We start from the raw sequence: 26,313 nt of genomic DNA on the forward strand, positions 1-26,313 counted from the left end.
AATAACAGCTAATCTAGTCATCGGTATAACTCCGATGAACAAAAGATTTATTAGGCATAGGGAATGATGATGCTTCCTAAAAATCTCTTGACTACAAAGAATTTCATTTCAATGTTTATTGTTAGATGTTCAGAATAAATTCTTGGGAAAGACCTTGGCTTGGTGTAAGTGAATTACCAGTGCCGAGGAGTAAGGTGAACCAAGTCTCGGTGCTGGTTGACTGAGGGCAGTGTCTGGGGCCTGTAGTCAGGTTTCCGGTCGCGCTGTGGACATGGTCACTGTTGTCCTTGATTTGTTTTCTGTTTCAATTCTTGTCTATAAAGACCCGTATGCTTGGTTTTCATGTGATGACAGAGAAAACAAAACACTGCAGATATCCTTCAGGACCTGACGGGAAGAAACATTTCGGATTATCTGGTGAAGACGTATGTGCAGATCATAGCCAAAAGGTGACTTTTTACTAAACTTGTCCCCTGCCGTATTATTACTAATTAGAGGAATTAAAGACCTACAAATAACAGACTGGAACAGTGGAGGAAGTGCCAGATTATGGCCTGATTCCATCTATCGGAAGTTTAGGATATTATCCCAAACTAGAAAAGATGATGAGAGGGACTGTGAACATTCAGTTGTCAGCTTCAAGGCTAAGGCAACCTGGTCTAGAATGAAAATAGAAATGGATTCAAAGTCAAATTCTGCCACTTAGTAGCAACTTGACCAGGTAACTGGTTATCCTTTTAAAGCCTTAGTTTATCTAAATTGTGATATTAATGTTGCTCTTGTAAGTTTGTTATGAGGACTAAATTAAATGATGTACATAAAGTGCCTTGGGTACTCTCTGATAGGGGACTCCATGATAATTTGTGGTCTCATGGAGGGAGCCGTGGGAAGGTTTAGGAGCCTGCCTTGGCTGTGGAGCCTTGGGAGAGCCGTCTAGCTTTCCGGGACATGGCAGCCTAGTGTTAAATGCTTAGCTCAGCAAATGTTTGTTCTGGTTTCCTTCCCATCAACTTGGTCAGTTGGGGTCTTTCACTTAGGAGTTTCTCAGTGCCTTTAAGTGGCATGGGCATGCTGGAATGATAGTGACCATGAGTTTCCAAGAAAGAAGCATAACTTCTCCGTATGTCATCCACAATTGAAATATTATTGTTAATTGAAAAAGCTTCTAGGCCGGGCACAGTGGCTCACGCCTGTAATCCTAGCACTCTGGGAGGCCAAGGCGGGTGAATCACTTGAGGTCAGGAGTTCAAGACCAGCCTGGCCAACATGGGGAAACTCCGTCTCTACTAAAAATACAAAATAAGCTGGGCGTGGTGGCACGTGCCTGTAATCCCAGCTACTTGGGACGCTGAGGCAGGAGAATTGCTTGAACCCGGGAGGCGGAGGTTGCAGTCAGCTGAGGTCGCGCCATTGCACTCCAGCCTGGGCAACAAGAGCGAAACCATCTCCAAAAAAAAAAAAAAAAAAAAAAAGAAAGAAAAAGCTTCTAGTTCACTTACATCTTGGTTTATAAGGTGGTTTGTAAATTGGTTTAACCCAAGGCCTGATTCTCATGTAGGTAATAGGGTACTTATGATGGAGACAAGGCTGGAAGAGGCCTGAGCACAGGCTTCTTTTCTCTGGCACAACCCTACAAGGCCAGCCTGATTCTAGGATTATTTCTGTCCCTTCCTTATATCCTCAGGTGGGTATTTACTCCTTTTGCATCATCAGGAATAGGCTCAGTGCTTTCTTTGAACTGATTTTTTGTTTCTTTGTCTCTGCAGCTTAAAGAACAAGATCTGGGTGAATGAGTTTAGGTAAGTTGCTGTCTTTCTGGCACCTTTAGCTCAGGAGGAGGATGGTGTTGTAGGTGTCTTGGATTGAAGAAAGCTTTGGAGATTGTTTGTCACTCACACACTCAACGGGTGCCACCTCACCGTAAGGAGGACAGAAGCCCTGTGAACGTGTGGAGCACACGGGCACAGACAGATTTAGATTAGGTCTGCTTTATAGAGCTTCTGCCTAGAGCATCGTAGCTCAGTGCCTAGTGGCCCCTCCAGAGGCCTCTGAAATATCTGATGTACTGATTTCCTTGAGGAGAATCAGAAATCTCCTGTGGGTGTCTAGGGAGTTCAAGTAAGTAGTGTTGTGAGGGGAATACCTACGTGTACTTTCCCCCCAAACCAGATTCTCAAGGCTTCTTAAGGACTCAAGGACAATTTCTAGGCATGTAGCAAGGGACTAAGAAGATCTTAGAGGAAATAAGAAGCACCAAAACCATCTGTTTGCACTGTATTTCAACCCATTTTTCCATCTGGGTTTTGAAGGAACAGGTGGGACTGGGGACGGAAGAATTCTAGAGGCCAGTTTGTCCATCATGAAAAATGAGATAGCTGATGTGGCTACCTCAGGGGGCCCGAAGGCTCCTTGTTACTGATTTCCACCTTTTCTGTCTGCCTTTTCCCCAAGGGCCAGGACCCTTGGATCTCTGGGCAGAGCAGACGCAGGTCCCCTATAATAGCCCTCAGGCTAGAAAGGAGCCGGGACCTGCGTATAAGGCCAGTGTAGCCTACTCTGGACAGTGCAGGGTTCCCACTCTCCCAACTTCCCATCTGCTTGCCTCCAGACCCACGTTCACGCCCGAGTCACTGGGTCGGAGGAGCATCTGTGAGATGAAACACCATTCTTTCCTCGATGTCTCAGCTATCTAACTGTGTGTGTAATCAGGCCAGGTCCTCCCTGCTGGGCAGAAACCATGGGAGTTAAGAGATTGCCAGCATTTATTAGAGGAAGCTGACGTGTAACTTCTCTGAGGCAAAATTTAGCCCTCCTTTGAATAGGAATTTGACTCAGTGAACCTTGTCCACACTCGCACTGAGTCTGCTGCTGAGTGGTATATGCACCCCGCTGTCTGGGTTTTAATGTCAGGCTGTTCTTTTAGGTATGGCGGGTTTTCCCTGGGTGTCAGTAATACTCAAGCACTTCCTCCGAGTCAAGAAGTTAATGATGCCATCAAACAAATGAAGAAACACCTAAAGCTGGCCAAGGTACAATATCTATCATGAGACGTATCAGAAAAATGGGCGTGTAGCTGCTGGGATGTAGGAGTAGTTGGCAGGTTAAATGGATCACCTGGCAGCTCATTGTTCTGAATATGTTGGCATACAGAGCCATCTTTGGCATTTAGTGATTTGAGCCAGACAAAACTGAATTACTTAGTTGTACATTTAAAAGTGTAGGTCAAAAACAAATCCAGAGGCCAGGTGCCATGGCTCATGCCTGTAATCCTAGCACTTTGGGAGGCGGAAGTGAGTGGATCACTTGAGGTCAGGAGTTCGAGACCAGCCTGGCCAACATGGTGAAACCCCGTATCTACTGAAAATACAAAAAAAAAAAAAAAAAAAAAAAAAAAAAAAAGCTGGGCTATTGGTGGCATACACCTGTAATCCCAGCTACTTGGGAGGCTGAGGCAGGAGAATCGCTTGAACCCTGTAGGCAGAGATTGCAGTGAGCTGAGATCGCACATTGCACTCCAGCCTGGGCAACAAGAGCAAAACTCCGTCTCAAAAAATATTTTTTAAAAATTCAGAGGTTTAAAAGCTCTCAGCGGCCAGGTGTGGTGGCGTATGCCTGTAATTCCAGCACTTTGGGAGGCCGAGGTGAGCGGATCACAAGGTCAGGAGTTTGAGACCAGCCTAGCCAACATGGTGAAACCCTGTCTCTACTTAAAAAAAATACAAAAATTAGCCGGGCATGGTGGTGTGCGACTATAATCCCAGCTACTTGGGAGGCTGAGGTGGGAGAATTGCTTGAACCCGGGAGGTGGAGGTTGCAGTGAGCCAAGATGGTGCCACTGTGCTCCAGCCTGGGTGACAGGGCAAGACTCCGTCTCAAAAAAAGGTCTCAGAACAACCAGTTTTACAAATTTGGCCAGTTGGTAAATAAACTGGGTTTCCAACCTACTTTGCTGAAACAATCACTGACTAAATAGGAAATGAATCATTTTCTTTTTGAAGCTGGCAGGCTGGTCTGCAGGACCTGATAAGTACTCACTTCATTTCTCTCTGTCTCAAGTTTCCCATTTTTAAGTGAGAATTAAGGGGCTCCGATAAAATGCACCCTAGGATTGTGGACACCAGTGATAGTCCTAGAATCCACAGCTCTGCTTTTGAGTGATGGACCCATGTATCTGGCACATCTGCAGGCGGAGCATGATTCTGGCTCTTCAGATGATGCCGGTGGAGCACTTGGAGGAGTCCTCACCCCACCGTGATAACCAGACATTAAAATCTTGGGGCTTTGCATCCCTGGATTTCTCTGTGATTCCTTCTAGACTGGTGGCATCATGGCAGCATCACTGTTGTAGATTTCTGGTCACTTGGTTCTCAGGAGCCGTTTATTTAATGGCTTCACATGTAATTTCAGTGAACAAGGTAGTAGTGGCATTGAGCTTCACAGGGCCGTCCTGTTGTCCACAGGTTCCAGGTTGACTGTTGCCCCTTATCTATGTGAACAGTCACAACTGAGGCAGGTTTCTGTTGTTTACAGGACAGTTCTGCAGATCGATTTCTCAACAGCTTGGGAAGGTTTATGACAGGACTGGACACCAAAAATAATGTCAAGGTAAACCACTGTCTTTGTTCTAGTAGCTTTTTGATGAGCAATAATCCTTATGTTTCCCGGAGCACTTTGAACTCATGGTAAAGTTGGCAGGGGCATTCAGAACAGAAAAGAGCAAACTGTTAGCTTTACCAGCGAGGCAGTACAGTATAGTGTAGTGATTCAGAGAATTTGCTTTGCCACCAGACATACCAGGTAACCTTGACTAAGTCACTTAACCTATCTAAGCCTCAGTTCCCTCATCTGTGAAATGGAGACAATAATCATGGCTCTCTCTAAACTGTTGTGAGAATTCAATGAGTTAAAGGTACAAGGTCCTCCCCACAGTGCCTACCCACATAGTCAGTGATCACTGTGTCCTGTACACTGTAATTTCTTCGCCATGTTCTCTGATCATAGTGTTTTGCTTTGGTACGTGACTAGAATTTCTTTCTGAGGTTTATGTGCATGGTTGGTGTGTGTGCACCTGCCTGCAGGAGGAGGGTTTGGGGGCATTACCTTGTACCTGGTATGTTTTCTTTCAGGTGTGGTTCAATAACAAGGGCTGGCATGCAATCAGCTCTTTTCTGAATGTGATCAACAATGCCATTCTCCGGGCCAACCTGCAAAAGGGAGAGAACCCTAGCCATTATGGAATTACTGCTTTCAATCATCCCCTGAATCTCACCAAACAGCAGCTCTCAGAGGTGGCTCTGTAAGTGTAGCTGTGTCTGAATGGATGGAGTGCGGCAAGGAGAGGGTCATGGAGGAGGGCAGAAAAATATGAAGCTCATCGTAGGGGAACAGCTGCAGAGACCATTACATTATGATAAATCTGGGTTGATCCAGGCTCTGGGCAGAAGTGATAAGTTTACGAATTGGCTGGTTGGGCTTCTTGAACTGCAGAAGAGAAAATGATACTGATATGTAAAAATCATAACATTTAGTGAATTCATATAAAGTGAGTTCAAAAATTGTTAAGTAAATTATAATTTAATTATAAGTGTTTAATCAGTTTGATTTGTTTAAAAACCACTGTTTTAAACTTGGTGGAATATGTTTTTATTAGCTTGTATCTTTAATTCCTAAGTTAAGCTGTGTGTGTGTGTGCGTGTGTGTGTGTGTGTGAGAGAGAGAGAGAGAAAGAGAGAGAGAAGTTTAAAGCCAGGATGAGCTAGTTTTTAAAGTATGCAGGCTTTGGAGTCATACAGATCTGGGTTTGAATCTGGTCTCTAAACTTTATAGATGTATGATATTAACTGAGGCAATTCATGTAAATTGCCAAGCCCAGCACTCAGCACAGAGTTGATATTTAGCACACATTAGATGCCTTTCCTGTACATGGAGCATGGCAGTTCCTGTTTCTGCTTAACTCCTACAGGATACTAATATAGGACACTAGGATCTTTATACCAAGACCCCGTGTAATGGGCTTATAAGACCATTCTTCTTATAAGAATCTGTTAAAATTTTTGTATGTGTTAAATCAATAGGCTACATACTGTTATTTTCAAGTTGATTTACAGCCAGAAAAAATTAATTTATTTGAGTAGTTGCACAGTAATATTTCTGTTCTCATTTAGTTTTCAAGCCCCACTAGTCCTAGTTCACACACTAGTTGTGTGTGAAAATTTACAACTTACTACTCTTACAAGGTCACGAACAGTGGACCAAAGTGAATACCATTAACCACTCTGACTTCCTTCAATAGTTTTATTGTGGCAGTGGTATCACAACTTGACCTCAGTAGTATCAGTTTGGCATTTACATTGTCATATTTTTTGACTTAAAAATAATCATCTTAACCCTGAATAAAATGTGTCTGGTGAACAGATGTTTTTCCTTGGGCTGTGCCTCACATATCTGTGTGTGTCTGTGTGTCCGTGTGTCCGTGTCCTCGCTGATTGAGCCCCAATTGCATCAAAGACCCCTCAGATTTTCACACCCTTTTTCTTTCCAGGATGACCACATCAGTGGATGTCCTTGTGTCCATCTGTGTCATCTTTGCGATGTCCTTCGTCCCAGCCAGCTTTGTCGTATTCCTGATCCAGGAGCGGGTCAGCAAAGCAAAACACCTACAGTTCATCAGTGGCGTGAAGCCTGTCATCTACTGGCTCTCTAATTTTGTCTGGGATATGGTAAGGACACAGGCCTGCTGTATCTTTGTAATGTCTCTCAGGGCCATGGATTGACAGGGATAAGAAGGAAAGAGCCCTGGCTATCTTCAGGAAATGTTCCAGCTACTCTAAAGATATATGAAAAAGGAAAAGCCAGAGGCAGGTGATCACTTTCATGACACCAAACACAGCGTTGGGTACCAGAGTTCATGTCACACCAGAGGGAAAAATCTATACACAATGATGAAAATTAATACCACTGCTGCAAGAATCAGAGAGATGCAAGTCAAAACTCCAAGTCAATGCCTCTAATTTTTCTGATGGGTTTTAACCTCCAGAGTCAGAATGTTCTTTGCCTTACTAGGAAAGCCATCTGTCATTTGAAAACTCTATACATTTTATCAGCAGCTTATCCATCCATTGCAAATATGTTTTTGTGCCAGCTACAATATATTGCTTCTATGTTGACCAATATGGGGGACTTGAAGGAATTCTAAAGTTCTAATTGTTGTAAAGTACAGTTGAAATATATCTTCCTGTAACTTCCATTAACTATAAGCTACATAGAGCAAATGTAATTCTTCTCCCACTGAACAAGTCCCTGAATATTTAAAAACAACTCTCATACTCTCATTTAACCTGAGTATTCCCCAGATAAGATGATATATGAGAATATACCTTGTAACCTCCAAAGCACTGTACAAATGTGAGCAGTGATGGTGGAGATGATGATGAGGTCTTTGCTGTTCATACCAAGGCTCTTAGACTTTGTCACTCTTCTGATCCGATTGTCCTTGTATGGCCATGCTCTATATTGTTAATGTCCCGTTTCAAAAGCAAAGCCAAGAATTAACCTCGTGTTCAGGCTGTGGTCTGAATGGTTATGAGCCTAGAGGGAGTTAATCTTTAGCCCACACTTCTATTCCTACAGCACAAAGACTTTGCATTTTGGAAGGAGCACTGTCTTACTGGCAACTTAGTGGTAAACCAAAAACCTCCATTTCACACAAATGATTGTGAAATTCGGGTCTCCTTCATTCTATACAAATTCATTTTTTTTGAACCTAAACTTTATATTTATCCATATTAAATTACATGTGTTTTATTTTTGTTTTAGCTTGATTCAGTAATTACTCCAGTCAGTAAACACAGACTGAATGCTATGTGTCTGACTTATGCCAGGCATAGGTGATTCAGAGATGAAAGGTCAAGTCCCTGAACCCATCTCTTATCTTCCTGGGTATTATCTGTAGCTCCTGAAATTTGCTAGAAGCATGTCTTCATCTAAGTTGTTGATAAACACATCAAGTAGCACAGGACTGAGGCAGAGTCCTGTAGTCAGAAGCTGCAGTTCTTCTAGCAGCTAACAAGCCCACTATCACTTCCCTGCCTGTGCTTTGCTCTGCCAGCTATGAATTCTCATAATTGTCCTATCGTCAAGTCTTTATTTCTGCATTTTACTGCTTGATACACTGTCAGGACAGACTTTAAAATTATTCTCAGTGCGATGAAACAATTCTGACATTCATGTTATGAGCAGTTACCTCATAAATAGATTACATGTGAGATTGAACTTGGGCAGACTGTAATATAGCATTAATGATGAAACAGACAATCATCTTCGGGAAGAAGAATGGAAGCTTATTTGCTGCCTGTGAAATTGAAATTACTCTGACTGGGAATCCATCGTTCAGTTTACTGAGCGTGACACCTTGGCTTGGCTGTTGGAAAGACAGAAAGGGCATGTAGCTTATAAAATCAGCCAAGGGGAAAATGCTTGTCAAAGTGTATTGTCCGGTATTTTGATTAATAGTTTATGTGGCTTCATTAATTCAGAGTTACTTTCCAATATGTTTATCTGCCCCTTCTTGTCTAATGATGGTGAAGACTTGTGTGATGCATTGTGTATTTGATTTAGGGGTAAACTGTATGTCTTTATTTTCACTTTTAGTGCAATTACGTTGTCCCTGCCACACTGGTCATTATCATCTTCATCTGCTTCCAGCAGAAGTCCTATGTGTCCTCCACCAACCTGCCTGTGCTAGCCCTTCTACTTCTGCTGTATGGGTAAGTCACCTCTGAGTGAGGGAACTGCACAGTGGATAAGGCATTTGGTGCCCAGTGTCAGAAGGAGGACAGGGGACTCAGTAGACACTTACCTTTTTGTGTCTCACCAGGTGGTCAATCACACCTCTCATGTACCCAGCCTCCTTCGTGTTCAAGATCCCCAGCACAGCCTATGTGGTGCTCACCAGCGTGAACCTCTTCATCGGCATCAATGGCAGCGTGGCCACCTTTGTGTTGGAGCTCTTCACCGACAATGTGAGTCATGCAGAGAGAACACTCCTGCTGGGATGAGCATCTCTGGGAGCCAGAGGACAGTGTTTAATTGTGATCTTATTCTACTTGTCAGTGGCATTGACGCTGCTGACTGCCTTGTCCTTTCTTCAGAGTCTGTCTTCCCCGAGAAGGCAAAGCACCTTTCTTTCTTGCTGTGCCGTACATTTTGCTGGTCAAGCCTTTCAGTTTCTTTTGACAGTTTTTTTTTTTCTTTCTTTTTTCAGTGTTGCTTTTACCAAGAGTAGCTCCTCTGCCTTCCACTTTGCACATGAGATCTGGGTGACGCCATTCAATCCCAAGACTTTTACCATCACCCCTCTTGGTGTTTTTATTGTTATCTCTAAGATCTACGCCTTTAGCCTTGTTCATAACCTTGAACTCTAATCTCACATTCTCACTTGCCTAGTGGAGTGCTCCATTTAGATAGTATATAGATACTCCAAACTGGACATGTCCTAGTTTTCTTCGCCCCTGGAACATAATGCTTTTCTTACCATCCCTGTCACACTCAGTGGCACTACCATCCACTCGGTTGCCCAAGCTGGCTCTTAGAGTTATCCTAGATGCTTGCTTTGCTGTTGCAGATTTCCCACATTCGACTGGTTGTGTTGTCAGTTCTTCCAGGTATGGACCTCTAAAATAAGGCTTCCTCTCCATTCCGGTTGGCATTGCCTTTGTCCAAACACAGCACACAAGGCCTTTTACAGATGCACAACTCTTCCTGTCCGTACCCACCACACCCTTTCCCCAGCTGTAAGCTTCAGATGAGTTGTCCCCAACCACCGTGCTCCTGTAAGCCTGGTTTGAAATGCCCTTCTTCTGTCACAGGGTCCAGTAGTACATCTCTTACCCTTCAAGATTTAGCTTAAATGTGAAGCTTTCCTTACCTGCTGGGAGGTGTTCTCTCTTTTCTCTGTGCTCTCAGAGTCCTCAGTCCATGCCTCCAGTACAGTGCACATCCACTTACATGGTAATTTCCTGTTTACATACTTTTCCTACTCGGAGTGGAGTCTGTTTCTTACTAACTTTTGCCTCTCCCATGCCCTAGCACAGTGCATCCAGCATATAGCCCCTTACTCAGTTGCTAGATATTTGGCCACTGTTGTCTTTTGGGGTCATACGTTCTGATGTATTTGAGAAGAATTTCTAAAATTCTGACAAAATCCTGAAACTCAAATATTGACCCAGACATGAGCAATTTGCTTTTAAAATGCTAAGGGATTTTTAATGGATTTGCTTCTGATTAAATATAGGCTGTTTCTAAGCTTTATTCATGATTTCTCCACACTCAGACCATTTCTCCAGATTTTCTAAAGAAGAGAATTTTATTGCCACATATCATCCACTATGCCTGCTGCTATTTCATTGGTATCTGAATTAAAAGGTCCAGTTTGTCCCTAGAGAATCAAATTTTTCTTCACTCCCATATTTCAGAATTTGATACATTTTTAGGATAAACCATGAATGACTTCCATTTCTTCTCCCTCGCCCTCCCTTCCCTCCCTTTTCTTTTTATTTTAGAAGCTGAATAATATCAATGATATCCTGAAGTCTGTGTTCTTGATCTTCCCACATTTTTGCCTGGGACGAGGGCTCATTGACATGGTGAAAAACCAGGCAATGGCTGATGCCCTGGAAAGGTTTGGTGAGTGAAGCAGTGGTTGTAGGATGCTTTAATGGGGATGGCACTCTGCATAGGCCTTGGTACCCTGGACTTTGTTTTGGAAAGAAGCAGGTGACTAAGCACAGGATGTTCCCCCACCCCCATGCCCAGTGATAGGGCTCATGCCAACACAGCTGGTTGTGGCATGGGTTTTGTGACACAATCATTTGTCTGTGTCTCCAATAGCATTGAGAAAAGTGAAAGGGCAGTTTTGAAGGTAAGGAAAATAGTGGCATTTGCTTGGATCCATTGGCTCATGCCACTGACTGGGTTGGTCAGATGCCCTGGAAAAGTCAAACCACAGCTTTGAGAATTAGAAGGTCAGGGAATCAGAAGGAAAGATGCTAACTTTGGATCTATTAGGCGAATCATGTGTCTGCAGATGAGGTCATATATTATCTTTTACACAGTCTATAAAATGATAATGTATTACATCTTTTTCTACATTTAGAATGGTTAAAAATATTTCTCCTGTAGCCATATGATTATTATTCATCCACTAGCTAATATAGTCAAATGGGCCATACTATTTAGTGGTCATAGAAGAGGGGCTTTTTCCAACTTGGGGTACAAAGGAGATATATAAGAAATGTAAGGAATATTTACATGGAACTAGATTTAATGGAATCTAGTGATTAAATTGATTCATTAGGATATATGCTCCTGAAAGGAGCATCTGCTTAAAGTGCTAATATTTCTTATTACTAAAACTTAGAATTTCTTAAAAATACTGTAAAAATTACTTGGGTTGTTTGCCTTTTTAAAAGGATTTTTGGCATGTTTCATTAAAAAAATACTAGATATCTTCGGTGAAGTCACAAATCTAATACACATTAGCTCTGAAATTCTGATTGCTACTGGGCCATAAAATGTTTTCCCATATCAGACTTGGAAAGTGATCATTCGCTTGTTACTTTTTTTTTCCTCTTTGTCATGGGTGATAGCCATTGGTGTTTATTGGAAGATTGGTGAATTTTTAGGAACATAGACCCAAATTTGAGGAAGGGCCATGGTTTTTGATCCCTCCATTCTGACTGGATCTCTGCATTATGTCTACTAGGGGAGAACCGCTTTGTGTCACCATTATCTTGGGACTTGGTGGGACGAAACCTCTTCGCCATGGCTGTGGAAGGGGTGGTGTTCTTCCTCATTACTGTTCTGATCCAGTACAGATTCTTCATCAGGCCCAGGTGAGCTTTGTCTTAGAACCCATGGAGCACGTGGCTGAGGGTCACAGGGGAAGCGCACAGGGAAACACTCACCAACGGGGGTTGGATTGAACCGAACTCAAAATATGTGATAAAACTGATTTTCCTGGCGCGGGCATCCCACAGCCCCTCCCTGCCCATCCTGGAAACTGTGGCGAGTGGGTTTTATGATACTCCGTTAGAGACTGAATCTTTGTCCTGAAAAATAGTTTGAAAGGTTCAGTTGTCTTATTTTTCCCCCCTAAGACCTGTAAATGCAAAGCTCCCTCCTCTGAATGATGAAGATGAAGATGTGAGGCGGGAAAGACAGAGAATTCTTGATGGTGGAGGCCAGAATGACATCTTAGAAATCAAGGAGTTGACGAAGGTGAGAGTGTAAAGGTTACAATAGCTCACCTTCAGTTTTTTTTCAGCTTTATGTGCTGTAACCCTGCAGTTTGCTGACTTGCTTAATAAAAGGGCATATGTTCCCAAAATGTACATCTGTACCAAGGTTCTGTTGGTTTTATTTTAAAAACACCATGGAGACTTCTTAAAGAATTCTTACTGAGAATACTTTTGTAATATGAATTCCCGTTCTTGAATATATTGGTTTTATATGCTTACATTTATGTGTTAGTTGTTAAAACATACTAGTATTGTATATCTAGTCAAAACTGAGGTAGGGAGAATAAATGGTTGATTTTGAGTTTCATAGTCCAAAAAGCTGCTCTATTGCCAGTGCCCAAGAGGGTCTATATCAGCTCTCCAGATGCCAGCATCTCCAAATTTTACTTTTTTGTAATCTGTATAGTATTTGCAATATTTTTATTACAAATTTCTACTCTGTGGAATTTAATTTTTAAAATACCTGCAACACATATATATGTTGAATAAATGAAAAATTATGTAGATATTAATGAACAATATGGTTCTAAAAAGACAGGTTAAAAAGTTTAAGTTCACTTTTATTTTGAGCTTCAGAATCATTCAGAAGCCAGTTGCGACAAACACAGACCTAGGCTCTTAGCACATCAGATATGCCTATGGCTTAGGCTTATTGACAAGTCTTATGTTGTGGTGTATGTGGTTTATACTCCTGCTTTCCACAGTTGCTTGGGAGAGCTGTGAGTCACTGAGGCTCACGAATGTTTACATTTTGTTTGTTGCAGATATATAGAAGGAAGCGGAAGCCTGCTGTTGACAGGATTTGTGTGGGCATTCCTCCTGGTGAGGTAAAGACACTCTGTCTGTATTGTGTTTGTCCCTATTAATTCAGACTGTCTCTACCCAGTCAAGCGACAATGCTTGAGACGGGGTAAAAGCGGATTTTAAAGGCTTCTCTATTTATGCCAGGATGGAGCAATTAGTCATCGAGAAGAAAGGGACCCTGTATGTCAAGAGAATGATTTTAGAGAATCCAATGCAATTTAAGAAAAAGCATGGGGCTGGGCGCGTGATTCCTGTCTGTAATCCCAGCACTTTGGGAGGCTGAGGCGAGGAGATCACGAGGTCAGGAGATTGAGACCATCCTGGCCAACATGGTGAAACCCCGTCTCCACTAAAAATACAAAAATTAGCCAGGCATTGTAGTGTGTGCCTGTAGTGCCAGCTACTCAGGAGGCAGAGGCAGGAGAATAGCTTGAACCTGGGAGGGGGAGGTTGCAGTGAGCCGAGATTGCGCCGCTGCAGTCCAGCCTGGTAACAGAGTGAGACTCCGTCTCAACAACAACAAAAACAGAAAAAGCATGCACATCTAAAACATGCTTTTGTGATACATTTCAGGTGGTGATGACGTTCAAATTGATTTTTAAAAATAGATTTTCTCCTTTCTGGTTTCTGTTTGTGTTCTTTTATGCCCTTTTGCCAGAGTAGGTGGTGCAATTTGGATAGCTGGCTTTCATTACCGTTTTTCACACATTAACTTTGGCCTCAACCTGACAACTCAAATAATATTTATAAATACAGCCATACTTAAAATAGTCCCGTTATGAAATACATATTTAAATATCTATACGATGTCTTAAAACCAAGAAAATATTTGATTATTTGCTGATATTTCAGAATGAAGGTTTGAGGTGGTTACCTGTTAGGGGGCATTTATATTCATGTTTTTAGAGTTTGCTTATACAACTTAATCTTTCTTTTTCAGTGCTTTGGGCTCCTGGGAGTTAATGGGGCTGGAAAATCATCAACTTTCAAGATGTTAACAGGAGATACCACTGTTACCAGAGGAGATGCTTTCCTTAACAAAAATAGGTGAGAAAAGAAGTGGCCTGTATTTTGCTGCAAAGACTTTGTTTTTAGTTTATTTAAATAAATAGATTGTTATTTTTGATTACAGTGGTACTTTTAGAGTTCATAAAAATGTTGAAATGTAGTAAAGGGTAAAGAAGCACATAAAATCATCCACAATTTCAATATCTAGAGATAATCACAATTTACATTTTCCTTTCAGTCTCATTCTCTTCTTTTAACAGTTTTATTCAGGTATAACTTACATACCATATAATTTACTTGTTTTTTTAAGAGTACAATTCAGTGATTTTTGGTAAATTGAGAGTTTCGCAACCATCACCACAATCCAGTTTTAGAACTTTTCCATCACCCCAAATCTATCTTATATACACATATAAATGTGCCACAAAATTGAGATCATACTGTATATAGAGTTTAAAATTAGCTTTTATTGTTAATGAGTGTATTATGAATATTTCCCAATGGGTTACATTTCCTAAGACACAGAATTTTACATTGCTACATAAAATTTCCCTATGTACATGTACCTATAATTTATTTAATAAATTCCTTATAAATGTTGGACACATATTAGTTTCCATTTTTCACTATGTAAACATGTCCCTGTATACATCTTTTATTATTTCCTCAGGAACAATTCCTACAAAGTAAATTGCCCTCTCTAAAGAGCATACACATTGACAGAGACACCATTAGGCCATTTTCTGAGACTGCACAGGTCACAAAGCAATCTGATCTTTGGGAATACAACTACATTTTACAGGCCTCTTAGATAATGTTACTCTAAGTACTTTACGTGGGGTATCTCTGGGCTTTTTTTTTTTTTTTTTTTTTTTTGTGAGATGGAGTTTTGCTCTTACTGCCCAGGCTGGAGTGCAATGGGGCGACCTCGGCTCACTGCAACCTCCACCTCCCAAGTTCAAGCAATTCTTCTGCCTCAGCCTCCCGAGTAGCTGAGATTACAGGTGCCTGCCACAATGCCCAGCTAATTTTTTTGTATTTTCAGTAGAGATGGGGTTTCACCATGTTGGCCAGACTGGTCTCGAGCTCCTGACCTCAGGTGATCCACCTGCCTCAGCCTCCCGAAGTTCTGGGGTTACAGGCGTGAGCCACTGTGCCTGGCTTCTCTGGACTTACTATGTGGCGAGATAGTATAAGGCAGTGGCTTTCAAAGTTTTCTGGCCGTGACCCTTGTGGGAAATACATTTTGTATCTCAACCTCGTAAGTACACACAGACATGTAGACACTCACGTGTATAACCTAGAATTTCATAAAGCAGTACCTACTGTTACTAATTGTAGTGCACTCTGCTGTTTCTTATTCTACTTTATACTGCGTCATTAAAAAAGTGCTGGTCATGACCCACTAAATTTATTTCCCAACCCACTAGTGAGCAATGACTCACAATTTGAGCACACTGGACGGGGGATAGCCAATTGAAAAGAGCAAGGAAATTAGTGTATTCCTGATCTCCTCTCCTGTCTCTTACATTTTTGCAGTAGCAATGTAAAGGAGTCCTAAGAGAACAGACATTCTGGGAATAGCAGGCCTACCGCTGCACAACTGCTTTCCTAGGCTCGACCCTAGTACCAAGCTCCTGACGCATATAGCAGTGGCAGTCATAACCAGCTCATAGTAAGGTTTGGCACAGGGACTGGTTGTAAGAACTGATTTGGTTGGTATAGCTGTGAGGGCCTGGCACGGTGTCCATGTGTGCCTCAATCCTAATTCTGAAAAAGGCTGACCCTGGGAGTGCTAATTAGATACACAGAGAGGAATGCATGCTGCCGAAAGGCCAGGTTCATGGCGATGCCGCTGTGGCTGAGGTGCAGTCATCAGTCTGGAATGTGGACACGGAACTTCTCTCACATCTGATTCTTCACTTGACTGGATTCATAGAACCCAAAAGCCACCCCACCAACATAAATTGTGTCTCTAGGTTCTGTGTTGCTCACGCCCAAAATTCCTGGGCCTTCTCACTTGGTGCGTATGAATGGTGCATATGAGCGAAGTCTAGGATGGGGCCTTAGCGCTAAAGCCCCAGGGTAGTGTGACTGAGATTGTTGGTAAAGAGTGTGCAGTGGTTGGCATGACCTCAGAAATTCTGAAATGGGACTGCACCTGCAGACTGAAGTGTTGAGAGAGCCAGGGAGGTGCAAGGACTGGGCAGGGCAGAGGCAGGAACCCTGCCTGCCAGGAAGAACTAGCATCCTGGGGGCAGAGAGGCTGTCCTTTCAAGTAGCAGCAGATGTACTGGTATCTTTGTAATGGAGAAGCATACTTTCTAGGAACATTAGGCCAGATTGTCTGACCAGAGTATCTCTACCTGCTTAAAATCTAAGTAGTTTTCTTATCCTTTGCAGTATCTTATCAAACATACATGAAGTACATCAGAACATGGGCTACTGCCCTCAGTTTGATGCCATCACAGAGCTGTTGACTGGGAGAGAACATGTGGAGTTCTTTGCCCTTTTGAGAGGAGTCCCAGAGAAAGAAGTTGGCAAGGTACTGTGGGCACCTGAAAGCCAGCCTGTCTCCTTTGGCATCCTGACAATATGTACCTTATGGCTTTTCCACACACATCGACTTCAGGCTGTTTTTCCTCATGAATGCAGCAGCACGAAATGCTGGTTCTTTGTATCTGCTTTCAGGGTGGGAACCTGTAATGGTGGTGGGGCAGGGCTGGGTGGGCAGAGAGGGAGTGCTCCTCCCTGTTTTGGCTCCTCACCAGTTGTTGGGTTACGATGATAGAATCTAGTCCTACTCAGTGAAAGAACTTTCATATATATATGTGTAGGACAGCATGATAAAATTCCCAAGCCAGACCAAAGTCAAGGTGCTTTTCATCACTGTAGGTTGGTGAGTGGGCGATTCGGAAACTGGGCCTCGTGAAGTATGGAGAAAAATATGCTGGTAACTACAGTGGAGGCAACAAGCGCAAGCTCTCTACAGCCATGGCTTTGATCGGCGGGCCTCCTGTGGTGTTTCTGGTGAGTGTCACTGTGGATTGAAAACTGTTGTTCCGGCCTGAGTGGAAAACATGACTTTTCAAAAGTCCTATACGTCCAGGGCTGTTGTGTGATTGGCTTGTCTCCCACCAGGGACAGCAGAGCCACCTTGGAGAAGCTGAGGGAAGCTTCTCCCTTGGCATACACTGGGAGCACTGTACCATGCCTGCAGATGTTCCCAAATAGAGACACTCCAAGCACTTTGTTTCTGAGTGTGATTGAGGCTGGATATATGATTTGATCTTTCTCTGGAACATTCTTTCTCATCATCTTTGTGTTCATTCCCTGAAAATGGAGAGTGTAGACACAGCTTTAAAATCCCCAGGGTAGCAACTAGGTCATAGTTCCTTACACATGGATAGATGAAAAACAGATCAGACTGGGCAGTGGGCCTTGACCCATTTTCTTTTGTAGACCAGAGCATTGATGTTATTACCAGAAGAAGCCTTTGAGGCTTTTATGTATTCCAGACCACATGGGTCTGGAATTTGTTTCTGTAAGGCTAACAATTGCAATATACTAGGGTAATCTGAGTGAGCTGGAATAAAAAAGAAAAAAAAAAGGAATTTCACCCCAATCTTATACTGACTTCAATAGAGATTTCAGACAAAAAGTTATTTTAGTATATACTTATCAGTCATGAAAAGATAATTACAATTAAATGGGCTTTTTCCTTCCCTATTTATTTGGAGAAATTTGTTTAATTCTATAAAAAAGTACTCAGAATATCTGAGTTTCCTGCATCAATAAGACATTTATAATGATGACCTTGTTCACAAATGAATTTGGAACTTTAATTCTTTGGTCCATCAAGAATAACCAGAATGGTAAGTTAAAATTTAAGCTGTTTCAAAGATGCTTCTTCATTTAAAAGCAAATTTATCTTTGATTTTTTTTCCCCCAGCAAATAAGACTTATTTTATTCTAATTACAGGATGAACCCACCACAGGCATGGATCCCAAAGCCCGGCGGTTCTTGTGGAATTGTGCCCTAAGTGTTGTCAAGGAGGGGAGATCAGTAGTGCTTACATCTCATAGGTCCGTAGTAAAGTCTTGGCTTCTACACTGTGGGCTGTTTTAACTTTCCAAGTAGAATATGCAATCATTTTGTAAAAATTAGAAAATACAGAAAAGCAAAGAGTAAAACAATTATTACCTGAAATTATACAACTTGGAAACAACTACTGTCTTCACTGGGCTGTTTATGTTTGCAGAATTTTCCTATGCAAATCTGTGTGTGTGTGTGTGTGTGTGTGTGTGTGTGTGTGTATGTATTCTTAGAAAAATGCATGCCCAGTATAAATATCACTCTTTTTCACTTAACATATTGTAAACATTATTCCAGGTCAGTGCATGTAGGTGTCATTTCTTATAGCTGGATAGTATTCCATTAGGCTATACTCTCATTTAACTATTCCCCTTTTTGTAGACCATTTGGATTATTTCCAACTTGTTCACAATTATAAACAGCACTACAGTGAACAGCATCATCCCTATATCCACATGTACTTGTAACAGGATATGATTCCCTAGGAAGCTGGAATGCTGGAAGTCATGGTGATGTTCTGATGGTTATAGAGAATCTCTCTAAAATGAAAACCTCTTTCTTTTTTACCGCAGTATGGAAGAATGTGAAGCTCTTTGCACTAGGATGGCAATTATGGTCAATGGAAGGTTCAGGTGCCTTGGCAGTGTCCAGCATCTAAAAAATAGGTAACAAAGATAATTTCTTGGGGATAGTGCCTAGTGAGAAGGCTTGATATTTATTCTTTTGTGAGTATATAAACGATGGCTCTAAAATAAAGGAAAATAAAACTGAGCAAAATGGGAAAGCGGAAAGAATGAGGGCTTTGAAGTCAGAAGTGCATTTGAATTCTGTCTTTACCATTTACTGGTCTGTGACTCCTGGGCAAGTTACTTAACTTCTCTAAGAGTCGATCTCCCTGGAAGATCTACCTCCAGGCTTTGTTCTATAGATGAAATGAAAAAAATTTACATGTGCCAGTACTGGTGAGAGCGCAAACTTTGGAGTCCAACACAAATGGGTTTGCATCCTGGCCCTACCAATTATGAGCTCTGAGCCATGGGCAAGTGACTAACTCCCTGGGCCTCAGTTTCTTTGTAACATCTGTCAGACTTCATGGGTCCAGGTGAGGATTAAAGGAGATCATGTATTTACAGCACATGGCGTGGCGCTTCACATAAAATAAGTATTTAGTAAATGATAACTCATTCCTTCTCTCAGAAACTTATTTCTGGGCCTGCCAGGGGCCGCCCTTTTTCATGGCACAAGTTGGGTTCCCAGGTTTAAATATTCTTTTAAATAGTTTCCTGGAGATCCTCCATTTGGATATTTTTTTTCCTGCTTTCAGGTTTGGAGATGGTTATACAATAGTAGTACGAATAGCAGGGTCCAACCCGGACCTGAAGCCTGTCCAGGATTTCTTTGGACTTGCCTTTCCTGGAAGTGTTCTAAAAGAGAAACACCGGAACATGCTACAATACCAGCTTCCATCTTCGTTATCTTCTCTGGCCAGGATATTCAGCATCCTCTCCCAGAGCAAAAAGCGACTCCACATAGAAGACTACTCTGTTTCTCAGACAACACTTGACCAAGTAAGCTTTGAGTGTCAAAACAGATTTACTTCTCAGGGTGTGGATTCCTGCCCACGCACTCCTGCCCATAGGTCCAAGAGCAGTTTGTATGCTTGAATCGGTGCTTGAATTCCTGATCTACTATTACTGCTAGCTATGCTTTTTACTAAACCTCTGAACCTGAAAAGGGAGATGATGCCTATGTACTGTATGGGATTATTGTGAGAATTTATTGTAATAACCATAATAACTACCATTTAGTGAGTACCTACCATGGGCCAGGCATTTTACTTTGTGCCTAATCTTACATAAATTAGATAATAAAGTACCAAATTGGTCCTGACACTTAATAGGTACTCAGTAAGTATTTTCTTCCCTCTTCCCTTTAATCAAGACTGTATGTGCCAAAGTAAATGGATGACTGAGCAGTTGGTGATGTGGGGGGCGATATATAGAGTCAATTTTTGGCTGGGCATGGTGGCTTATGCCTGTAATCCCAGCACTCAGGGAGGCCGAGGTGGGCAGATCACGAGGTCAGGAGATCGAGATCATTCTGGCCAACATGGTGAAACCCCGTCTCTACTAAAAATACAAAAATTAGCTGGGCATGGTGGTGCGCACCTGTAATCTCAGCTACTCGGGAGGCTGAGGCAGGAGAATCACTTGAATCCAGGAGGCGGAGGACAGAGTGAGACTCCATTTCAAGAAAAGAAAAAGAAAAAAAAGAGAAAGTCAATTTTTAAGTTGTTATTGCTTTTTTCAAGTATTCTCGCCTCCTTCACACACAGTTTTCTCGTTAATCTATGCAATTCTGTATGCTCCTACTTGACCTAATTTCAACACCGGGAAAAATAGAGCTGGAATAAACAATGAACAAGTTGAGTGGTATTTACAAAGGTCCATCTTGATCTTTTAACAGGTATTTGTGAACTTTGCCAAGGACCAAAGTGATGATGACCACTTGAAGGACCTCTCATTACACAAAAACCAGACAGTAGTGGATGTTGCGGTTCTCACATCTTTTCTACAGGATGAGAAAGTGAAAGAAAGCTATGTATGAAGAATCCTGTTCATACGGGGTGGCTGAAAGAGGAACTAGACTTTCCTTTGCACCATGTGAAGTGTTCCGGAGAAAAGAGCCAGAAGTTGATGTGGGAAGTAATAAACTGGATACTGTACTGATACTATTCAATGCAATGCAATTCAATGCAATGAAAACAAAATTCCATTACAGGGGCAGTGCCTTTGTAGCCTATGTCTTACATGGCTCTCAAGTGAAAGACTTGAATTTAGTTTTTTACCTATACCTATGTGAAACTCTATTATGGAACCCAGTGGACATATGGGTTTGAACTCATACTTTTTTTTGTTGTTCCTGTGTATTCTCACTGGGGCTGCAACAATTATTCATCCAGTAATCATGGCCAGTGATTATTGATCAAAATCAAAAGGCATGCACATCCTCATTCACTAAGCCATGCCATGCCAGGAGACTGGTTTCCCGGTGACACATCCATTGCTGGCAATGAGTGTGCCAGAATTATTAGTGCCAAGTTTTTCAGAAAGTTTGAAGCACCATGGTGTGTCATGCTCACTTTTGTGAAAGCTGCTCTGCTCAGAGTCTATCAACATCATTAAATATCAGTTGACAAAATGGTGCCATGTGTGGCTAACATCCTGCTCTGATTCCCTCTTTGATGAGCTGTTCTGGTAGCGGTAACATGCAACAAAAATGTGGGTGTCTCTAGGCACAGGAAACTTGGTGCCATTGTTACATTGTCCTGTGCTTCGAGCCATGGGTCTACAGGGTCATCCTTATGAGACTCTTAAATATACTTAGATCCTGGTAAGAGGCAAAGAATCAACAGCCAAACTGTTGGGGCTGCAAGCTGCTGAAGCCAGGGCATGGGATTAAAGAGATTGTGCGTTCAAACCTAAGGAAGCCTGTACCCATTTGTCCTGACTGTCGACTCACATGGGACACTGCACCTCAAGACGTTTCTTATCTGACACAAGTATATTATTATTTCTGGCTTTTTGAATTAATCTAGAAAATGAAAAGATGGAGTTGTATTTTGATGAAAATCTTTGTACTTTTTAATGTTATTTGGAATTTTAAGTTCTATCAGTGACTTCTGAATCCTAAAATGCCCCCTCTGTAGAACCCTGTGGTATAGAGGAGTATGGCCACTGCCCCACTATTTTTATTTTCTTATGTAAGTTTGCATATCAGTCATGACTAGTGCCTAGAAAGCAATGTGATGGTCAAGATCTCATGACATTATATTTGACTTTCTTTCAGATCATTTAGGATACTTTTAATCTCAATCCATCAATCAAGTATTTTTTGGGTGTATGCTGTAGCTGAAAGAGTATGTACGTATGTATAAGGATAGAGAGAAATTAAGTCTCAGTAGATTGTGCCATGTTATTCAGCTCACTGGTTTACAAATATAGGTTGTCTTGTGGTTGTAGGAGCCCACTGTAACAATATTGGGCAGCCTTTTTTTTTTTTTTTTTAATTGCAACAATGCAAAAGCCAAGAAAGTATAAAGGTCACAAGTATAAGCAATGAATTTTTCAGCAGGGAAGACAGCTAGCTTGAGAACTTGCTGAAAAACACAACTTTTGTTTATGGCATTTAGTACCTTCAAATAATTGGACACCCCATTAAATCTGACAATCTCAAATTTTTCATCTCTTCAATCACTAATCAAGAAAAATATTAAAACAACAAATGCTTCCATATGGAGCATTTTTCAGTTTTCTAACCTGGGCTTATTTTTCTAGTCAGTAAACATTTTTTAAAATAGTTTCACTAATGCTTACTGTTAACTGTCTTGAGAGAAAAGAAACATAGGAGAGAACTATTGTTTGGCCAAGTTCAAGCGATCTTTCGATATCATTACTAACTTCTACCTTTTCCAAAATTTGAATATTAACTCTAAAGGCGTAAGACTTCAGATTTCAAATTAATCTCTATATATTTTTTAAATTTACAGAATATTATATAACCCACTGCTGAAAAAGAAAAAAAATGATTGTTTTAGAAGTTAAAGTCAATGTTGATTTTAAATATAAGTAATGAAGGCATATTTCCAATAACTAGTGATATGGCATCATTGCATTTTACACTATCTTCAAAAATATAGAATTTATAGAATAATTTCTCCTCATTTAATATTTTTCAAAATCAAACTTCTGTTGGTTTTCTCATTTTACTAAAATCATATTCTAATTCTTCATTATAGTAAATCCATGAGCAACTCCTTACTTCAGTTTCTCTGACTTCAAGGCCATATTTTAAAAAATCAAAAGGCACTGTGAACTATTTTGAAGAAAACACAACATTTTAATACAGATTGAAAGGATCTCTTCTGAAGCTAGAAACAATCTACGGTTATACATCTTCGTTAATACTGTGTTACCTTTTAAAATAGTAATCTTTTACATTTTCCTGTGTAAACCTAATTGTGGTAGAAATTTTTACTAACTCCATACTCAATCAAGCAAAATTTCTGTGTATTCCCTGTGGGATGTAACTATGTGAGTTTCAGAAATTCTCAAAATACACGTCCAAAAGTTTCTGCTTGTGCATCTTTTGGACACCTCAGAAAACTAATTAACAACTGTGAATATGGTAAATATAGAAGAAAATAATAAGCCCTCTATACATAAATGCCCAGCACAATTCATTGTTAAAAAACAACCAAACCTCACACTACTGTATTTCATTATCTGTACTGAAAGCAAATGCTTTGTGACTATTAAATGTTGCACATCATTCATTCACTGTATAGTAATCATTGACTAAAGGGACTTGTCTGTGTTTTCTTCTTGTGGTTGTATATATCAGGTAAAATGTTTTCCAAAGAGCCATGTGTCATGTAATACTGAACCACTTTGATATTGAGACATTAATTTGTACCCTTGTTATTATCTACTAGTAATAATGTAATGCTGTAGAAATATTACTCTAATTCTTTTCAAAATTGTTGCATCCCCTTTTATAGAATGTTTCTATGTCGATAAGGATTTAGGTATGCTATTATCCCTTCTTATAGCCCAAGATGAAGCTGTTTTTGTGCTCTTTGTTCATCATTGGCCCTCATTCCAAGCACTTTACGCTGTCTGTAATGGGATCTATTTTTGCACTGGAATACCTGAGAATTGCAAAACTAGACAAAAGTTTCACAACAGATTTCTAAGTTAAATCATTTTCATTAAAAGGAAAAAAGAAAAAAAATTTGTATGTCAATAACTTTATATGAAGTATTAAAAAGTGCATATTTCTATGTTGTAATATAATGAGTCACAAAATAAAGCTGTGACAGTTCTGTTGGTCTACAGAAATTTACTTTTGTGCATTTGTGGCACCACCTACTGTTGAAGGGTTATAAAGCCATTAGAAAAGTAGAGGGGAAGTGATTTGGATCAAAAGGAAAAACTTGAGAAAAGATTCAAATGTTCCCTTAATCATAAAAGAGAACTGAGGGGACTACTCGTAAATAAAAGGTTGTTTTGTATTTTCATGTTGGTTAAGATACTGAGTAACTGGTATTAAGTGTTAGAGGTTTTTAGATAAATACTCTGCTTAATGATTGTGAAGCTGCACTGAGATTTCTGAAAATGCTCTGTAGCTGAGCTTATTTAATAAATGTTCACTTGGTATAGGGGAAGCTACAAAGGCAGCCTTCAGTGCCCTTTTTTTAATTCAACCAAAAATATAAGGACACGATGTAGCAGGTATAGTGGCAAGGGGGTGGTGGCAAGGGTGAGCAGGAAGGAGTAGATGTGGAAACAGAAATGATACTAATATCAGTGATTCTTTTCTCCTGTAATAAGTGCTGTGCAGACAACATAGGAGTAGTGCTGAGACAATGTAAATGTATTTTTCATAGCTCATTAGGAATCAGTTTCAGAAAAAGATGTCTGCTTATTTTGCTACTTGAATCCCTGTCAAACAGTCCTTTTGAGGCAGTACAAGAGGCTGGCTCTATTTGTGACCCCTTGGGAACGGCTGTGACAAAGTGTCGTGAGCATTCCTTTTTCTGTGGCACAGATCTGAACTTTGTGTGCAGAAAAATCTTGGCTTCAAGTGAGCTTGAAGTGAGCATCAGCATCACAACTTCATCCTCCTATCTTGAAGTTTACGTTATAGTGACTCTAATGAAATCATAGAACACTGTTTCTTTGTGAACAATGACAAGGGAGAAGAAAAAACTTTATTGAAAAATAAAAAGGCAGGTAATTTAGATGAAAATGTTACCCATGAGTTTTGTTTTTGTTTTTGTTTGTTTGTTTTTGTTTTTTTGAGAAACAGACTCTCACTCTGTCATCCAGGCTGGAGTGCAGTGGCATGATCTTGGCTCACTGCAACCTCCGCCTCCCGGGTTCAAGCAGTTCTCCTCAGCTTCCCAAGTAGCTGGGGCTATAGGCATGTGCCACCATGCCAGCTAATTTTTGTACTTTTAGAAGAGATGGGGTTTCACTATATGTTGGCCAGGCTGGTCTCGAACTCCTGACCTCAGGTGATCTGTCCACCGTGGCCTCCCAAAGTGCTGGGATTACAGGTGTGAGCCACCTCGCCTGGCCCTACCCATGAGTCTTGACCAAAATATTATTCTATCTGTAGAAAAGCCCAAAAGAACTTTCCCAGATTCAAAAAACTTGACGCTTTGTAATGGTAATGTCTACATGAAGTACGAAAAAAACCCTTAGCTTCAGTTTTCAAGTGTTTACTGTGTTGTTATACACTTCATTTAATTCTCAATACCTGCCCTATAAGGTAAAAAGTACCATTTTACATACGAGTAAATTACAGCTCCGTGGATAAGAAACTCATCCAAAAGTACCGGGACAGTCAAGTGGCAGAGGGTTCTTTTTGTTGAAGTTAGGTATCAGTTAAAATCGACCTTGTAAAATCACATCAGCATCAATATACATTAACAAATAGTTACTGAACTTTATTGTATGCCAGATATTTCTCTAGGTACTGGGGGTACAATGTAGAAGAAAAGAGAATTCCTGCTCTAATGAATTTACATTTCAGTGGTGAAAGATGATGTGTGGACAAACACACCTAATATATTTTGACAGCAATCGGTGCTAAGAAGAATATAAGACGTGGTAATCGGATAACAATGGAGAGAAGTCAGAGATGGCCTTTTCTGAGGAGTGACATGCTGAGAACCGAATAAGAAGAGCAGGAGCAACCTTTCAAGGTGGGTGCGAAGAATATTCCCGCAAGAAAGAATAAGTGTTGCAAAAGCCCAGTGGTAAAAAGCTTGGCAAGCTGAGGGGGTAAAAGATATCTGTACTAATGTCTCTTGTATTGAGTTAGCAAGGAGAAGAGTGGCAGGGGCTGGAACTGGAGAGAGAGCAGGGACCACGTCTCACAGGATCTTGCCAGCCTTTTTAAGGTATTTGGATTTTATTGTTAGTGCAACAAGGAGCCACTGGAGAGTTTTAAACAGTAGTGGTGTGACCTACTTTGTTTCAGAAAGAACACTGGCTACTATGGGAAGAAAGGACAGTAGGAAGACTAATAGATAATGGTGGA

General features: G+C 40.9%; 2 protein-coding genes across 5 annotated transcripts in view; one reads left to right on the forward strand and one right to left on the reverse strand.

Moving 5' to 3' along the window:
- The window catches only part of ABCA1 (ATP binding cassette subfamily A member 1), a 147,416-nt gene extending 123,312 nt beyond the window's left edge, over positions 1-24,104 (forward strand). For both annotated transcript variants that reach the window (XM_015117158.3, XM_015117157.3), the window contains exons 32-50: positions 355-449; positions 1,767-1,799; positions 2,924-3,029; positions 4,531-4,605; positions 5,127-5,296; positions 6,542-6,719; positions 8,650-8,765; positions 8,876-9,020; positions 10,560-10,683; positions 11,762-11,891; positions 12,156-12,276; positions 13,061-13,123; positions 14,041-14,147; positions 16,512-16,653; positions 17,004-17,138; positions 18,091-18,194; positions 18,777-18,869; positions 19,529-19,772; positions 20,671-24,104. In XM_015117158.3, coding sequence (XP_014972644.2) covers positions 355-449; positions 1,767-1,799; positions 2,924-3,029; positions 4,531-4,605; positions 5,127-5,296; positions 6,542-6,719; positions 8,650-8,765; positions 8,876-9,020; positions 10,560-10,683; positions 11,762-11,891; positions 12,156-12,276; positions 13,061-13,123; positions 14,041-14,147; positions 16,512-16,653; positions 17,004-17,138; positions 18,091-18,194; positions 18,777-18,869; positions 19,529-19,772; positions 20,671-20,811 — 2,322 coding nt within the window. In that variant the 3' untranslated portion in view covers positions 20,812-24,104. The remainder of the gene's footprint in view (positions 1-354; positions 450-1,766; positions 1,800-2,923; positions 3,030-4,530; positions 4,606-5,126; positions 5,297-6,541; positions 6,720-8,649; positions 8,766-8,875; positions 9,021-10,559; positions 10,684-11,761; positions 11,892-12,155; positions 12,277-13,060; positions 13,124-14,040; positions 14,148-16,511; positions 16,654-17,003; positions 17,139-18,090; positions 18,195-18,776; positions 18,870-19,528; positions 19,773-20,670) is intronic.
- Positions 102-26,313, reverse strand: part of NIPSNAP3B (nipsnap homolog 3B) — a 42,877-nt gene continuing 16,665 nt past the window's right edge. Inside the window, exon 7 of one of the 3 annotated variants that reach the window (XR_013405109.1) lies at positions 102-387. The gene's annotated coding sequence lies outside the window, so the exon portion shown is untranslated. Of the gene's footprint in view, positions 388-14,557; positions 17,442-26,313 lie in introns of those variants that run through there. The other 2 variants (XR_001439946.3, XR_013405108.1) reach the window with 2 other exon arrangements.

This window comes from Macaca mulatta, chromosome 15 (genome assembly GCF_049350105.2).
Source record: "Macaca mulatta isolate MMU2019108-1 chromosome 15, T2T-MMU8v2.0, whole genome shotgun sequence".
Classification (NCBI taxonomy): Eukaryota; Metazoa; Chordata; class Mammalia; order Primates; family Cercopithecidae; genus Macaca; species Macaca mulatta.